The following is a 5,000-nucleotide window of genomic DNA, read 5'->3' on the forward strand; positions in this document are numbered from 1 at the left end:
TTTTACCTGGTTAAATAAAATAAAGGTTGGATAATAAGGAGGTTGTGAGCTGTATTCATACCTAACTATATATTCCTAAATGTTGTCGTGTGTGTGTGTGTGTGTGTGTGTGTGTGTGTGTGTGTGTGTGTGTGTGTGTGTGTGTGTGTGTGTGTGTGGGGGGGGGGGGGGGGGGGGGTACCTACTTGTATGCTTATGTGCTTAAATATGCTGCATTTTCACCAAACAAATTTCCCAACTCTGTGATAATAAAGTATACTTTGACTTTGATATTTGGTTAAATAAAGGTTAAATAAAGGTTGAATGAATAGAAAGCGACCTGGGATCCTGAAGGGCACCAGGGGCCCGTCGTGGCCCTCCTCGCCGTCCCCCTCCTCGTCGTTGGCGTTGTTGTCGTTGTCCTCGTTCTCGTTCTCCGCCTCCTTGGCAGGCTCCGCCCCCTGGGCGCGGCCCCGCCCGTTCAGCCCCCGCTCGGCCCCGCCCAACCCGTTCTCCAAGCCACGCCTCTCCGGCGCCCGGGCCGCCGAGTCCGAGTCGCCGTTGGTGATGCGGTTGACGTGCGTTTCCGAGGTGTTGATCAGCCGTTGTCTCTGGAAACCATGACAACCGATCGGCCCCGTGATCAATACATTTACATGAAGACATCTATTCTATTACATCTATTCTCCATATTACTTACATCATTGGTATAGCAAACTCGCAAATCAATTCGCAAAAAAAATCGTTTTCTATAAAACGTTTGGGTGGCATAGGATTTCCCCTTGTTAATTTGGTTTGTGTAGAACCGAAAATCGGTTGCTATGGAAACGTGACGTCACACTTTAGTACTCTATTGGTGGGAGAAATATCGGTACAGCGGCATATCGTTGCCCCTCATCGTGCGATCTGGGAATCGATACGCTGGCGGCAAAAATCGATATTTTAATTATTAAAATAAGGTGCTGTAAACTGATCCCAGCGTCGATACTCCATTGCTTCTCGAGGTGGCGTTCCACACATGAATGAGGGAAACGTGAACGGAAGTTAACTAGCCAAAGACGAGTAACTGAAAAACTCAGCTTTGACTCAACAAAGACAGAAATCCAGCACCAACTACTTCTTATGGTATTTTGTATTCAAAGTTAGAAAAGTATCGCGATGTATCGCAATAGGATTGTCTAACATAACGATTAACGCAGAATCTGTGTATCATCGGTCGTTTGTCATGTATCGCATATTGTAATGTATTGTGAGGTACCCAGTGATTCCCAGGGTGCTTTTGGAATAGTGTGTCCTTGTAAACAACCCTCAAACTAATCAGATCAAACTTTGTCCTCATCACATTATTTAGCATCTATAAACTATAATTAATGTGTAAAGTGTAATGTAATCTTCTGTGACTCACTGCATTAATTTATGGTTTTTGAAGGTGCTTTGAAGGACAAAACTCATCTCTCCCTGCTTCACTTAACCACCCATTACGAAAATAATTTGGCGTCATTACTTTGTTGTCGTGATTCTGCTGCTGAAACACGTCTGCACGCATGTAAACAACGTAGATATAGCAAATTATTTCATTGGGAAACATGTATGTTGGTCAGTGTGGTGTTTGTGGACAAAATAATACTGAAATACTAAAGAAAATATCTGAGCACAAGGACCCAAGGACTGTGTTACTATTTTGTTCGCAGGCAGAACCTGCGACCCAAACCGCATTTTCACCAGATCATTTCAGTAGCTGTGTTGGGTGAAGCCGGGACGGACTTAGCGAGGGCGCGGTCTCCTCGCCGCCTACCTCGTTGATGAGTAGGCGTGAGGCCATGGTGAGTCGCGTCCGCGGGGAGAAGTGGTCGGTGATCATGATCCTCATGCCGGCCTCGGAGAAGGTGAGCTGGTGGGGGTAGGCCGACAGCAGCTCGTCCACCATCAGCACGGACGGCGTGCAGGGGTAGGTGGCTGTGGACGGACAGAGGGGTCAGAGATCTCGAGCAGACCGCCGCCACCGCGCTCTGGATCCCCTGGTTGGTTTGTAAGGCGCACTTTTCTCTTAAAGTGGCAAACCATGGGATTATGCTCCTGTTTTCTCTGAATGATGGTTCAATCTCATTGACAGTGTTAACATGGCATAGGTTACTATGTTGAAGATCGTATAAGCTTTATCACCAGGTTCAAGAAGGGGGCAGTCTCCATGCTCACAGGCCAGATGTGTTTCAGGGCTTTTGCTTGCACTGCTATCAACTTGAGCTGGTTAAACCATGGGGGGAGTTTTGGTAAACAACTAGTCTGTCTCTGTATTATAATGTACTTTAATCAAACCCAGACATCTGGTCGTTCTACGACACTACGTGGATGTGCTCTATTATCTATTACATCGCAGATACTGTTTAAAGATTGTACAAGCAAAAGATGATCTTCTTTTAAACATTTCCTAATGCTTTAGATCTCCGTCGGTGATGGTATCTTCAACCCTTTTCGCCTCTCCTCCGCAGGTTCTAATAGGTTTATCTCTGAGTGGAGCATCTTCACCTCGGTGGAAGTGGCTCAGGAGGAAGACTGGGTTGACTTGTGAGTTCGACCCCCTGGCGTCTCGCGTGTCGGGGTGTCCCTGAGCAAGACCCCTCACCCTAACTGCTCCCGACTTCGCCTTGCCTGACTGACGCCGCCGTCGGTGTGTGAATGCGTACGTGAACGGGTGAATGTCAGGCAATGATTGTAAAGTGCTTTGAGTGGCAACTGGTTAGAAAAGCGCAATACAAATACAGCCCATTTACCATCTCTGCAGGTGTAACTGTGTGCACATGTAGCCCGCAAGCCTTGGGGATGGAGAGGGAGACATTATGAACCACACCGACGTCCGTCTGGCTTACATTTCTTGAGCAGGACGGCGGTGGGGTCGCAGCTGACGTTGTCCTCCAGGTCCGTGCTACCCGTCAGGCCGTTGGTCAGGTTCGCTGAGCTCTTCTTCCTCCGGTCAAAGTAGCGTCTCGCCCGGCCGTTAAACCTGAGTGCGGCGAGGGAGTACAGAGTGTCCATGTTTAATTCAGTTAGCGTCACGGCCTTGGGCCGAGGAGTTTCTTCAATGATTTGACTATCCTAATGCATATGATCCTGTTCTTGCGTGGGTTGTAATTCTCCAACTGCTGCAATAAGCTAACCGTTTCAAGAGGATTATTAGGGCTGGGCAATGATTCAGAATTATCGCTTATCGTCTTGATATTAAGATATCGTCTTAGGGTGATAACGAGTCGTATAGCCTCTATTAAAACCCTGAGCAAGGCACCCAACCCTGACTGCTCCTGACGAGCTGGCTGTTGCCTTGCATGGTTGACTCCATGTGAATGTGTGTATGAACCGCTTGAAAGTTGCTTTGGATAAAAGCATGAAATATCCTAATGTATAATCCCCTTGCATTAATGATAAGATATGCCCTTCAAGTAATCAAAATGTTAACAAACTTAAACTGATGGAAGTCTGATACCACACTTGAAACCTTCCTATGCTGCAATGGGATGACCCTCAATTCAAACGGGATGTTGAATCAATAAGCATATTGCTATATTCGTTCCGGAATTGCATAAAACTCCCCAGGATTCTCTTGATAATAAAGAGAATCGATAGCGAACCATATCGCCTGGCCCTGGAATTCACACAGGAACTCATCAACATTATTGTGCAAGAAAAAAAGCACCTGATTAGCATGTTACCTAACCAAACACAAACACATGTGGGCAGTGGGCAGCGCAAGACGGGATTACTCACTTCATAATGAGAATGTACACCATGTACATGAGGACCAGGATGAGAGACTCCCACCTAGAGATCCATAGCAGAGGGTCGTCAGTGTCATGGACTCTATCTACATCTAGCTCTACATCCATCCACATCCATCTTAGAAGATCACACTTTTGCGCATACACCCTGCCTTGCGATGCTACCTCTTGTTGCTACGTACCAGCAGACCTGCTCATCGTAGATGAACTGTTGGGAGAAGAGAAGAGCACCGGAATGGGTGTTAGTTGCTGCGATGCTACAATCATTTGCAATATGACCTCTTATATAAATGTGCCATACTTTTATTGTTATTCTAATAGGTGCTGTTGTTAGCATGTACTCCTTACATTTATTACTACATTGTTTCTACTATTTTCTTTTCAATCTTTTTTCCTTTTCGACCAATAAAGTTACTTCTTATCTTATCTTATGTTGCAAAGTTTCTCACTGCAGTGCAGTACATCCACCATTAGAGGGCAGGACTGAGGCAAAGCCTAGAGGCCTGGCTTTTCGCCTAATTGTTTACCATCTCCTTCTGAGAAGTTACTTGGAAAACCAAGTTTGTGTTTGGAAGTGGTTTTCGCGGTCGGTTCTCACAGTTTGTTTCAACATGCTCCGTATGCGGAATCCCAGTTCATCCTGTGACGTCACATCACACATATGTGAACTTGCACTCTATGCACTGCTTGTTTGTGCGTGTGTCTATATGTGTGAGTGTGTGTTTCTATGTTTATGTGTGAGTGTGTGTGTGTGTGTGTGCGCACACGCGTAGTGTGTGTGTGCTCGGGAAAGCACGACAATGTCAGGTCTAGCGTGTGAAGCTAATTGGAGTGAGAAATTGGTGTGTTGTTTGTATTTGTGCCACATGACAACACACGCCATTCGATTGTCCCTGGCGTCTCTTAAACCCTTAAAGAACCCGGCAATAATGATACAAATTATCCAACCCTATTTTTAGCACACGCAGCACCATTTAATTTCACCTGTGCGTGTGTGTGTATGCAAAGGTGATGTCGTTTTTTTACATCGGTGCCCCTTTCCATCCATGCGCGTGTGTGTGTGTGTGTGTGTGTGTGTGTGTGTGTGTGTGTGTGGTCTGTAAGATTGCGTGTGTGTGCGTGTCTGTGCGTTCAAACCTCACCGCGATGAGGGCCACGATAGAAAAGGTGTAGTACATGGAGTCCCGGAGCAGCGTCCAATGAGACAGCCTCACCGCCTGCGAGCCACAGAGAGGAACACGATCAAAAATC

General features: G+C 46.3%; 1 protein-coding gene across 1 annotated transcript in view; it reads right to left on the reverse strand.

Moving 5' to 3' along the window:
- Nucleotides 1–5,000, reverse strand: part of LOC132454174 (sodium/potassium/calcium exchanger 3-like) — a 53,078-nt gene that overhangs the window by 6,883 nt on the left and 41,195 nt on the right. Inside the window, exons 6-11 of the mRNA XM_060047392.1 lie at nucleotides 4,892–4,966; nucleotides 3,932–3,957; nucleotides 3,739–3,792; nucleotides 2,847–2,980; nucleotides 1,775–1,935; nucleotides 320–590 (exon numbers count right to left, since the gene is read on the reverse strand). Of these exons, the coding sequence (XP_059903375.1) occupies nucleotides 320–590; nucleotides 1,775–1,935; nucleotides 2,847–2,980; nucleotides 3,739–3,792; nucleotides 3,932–3,957; nucleotides 4,892–4,966 (721 nt within the window). The remainder of the gene's footprint in view (nucleotides 1–319; nucleotides 591–1,774; nucleotides 1,936–2,846; nucleotides 2,981–3,738; nucleotides 3,793–3,931; nucleotides 3,958–4,891; nucleotides 4,967–5,000) is intronic.

The sequence above is a fragment of the Gadus macrocephalus genome, chromosome 3 (genome assembly GCF_031168955.1).
Source record: "Gadus macrocephalus chromosome 3, ASM3116895v1".
NCBI lineage: Eukaryota > Metazoa > Chordata > Actinopteri > Gadiformes > Gadidae > Gadus > Gadus macrocephalus.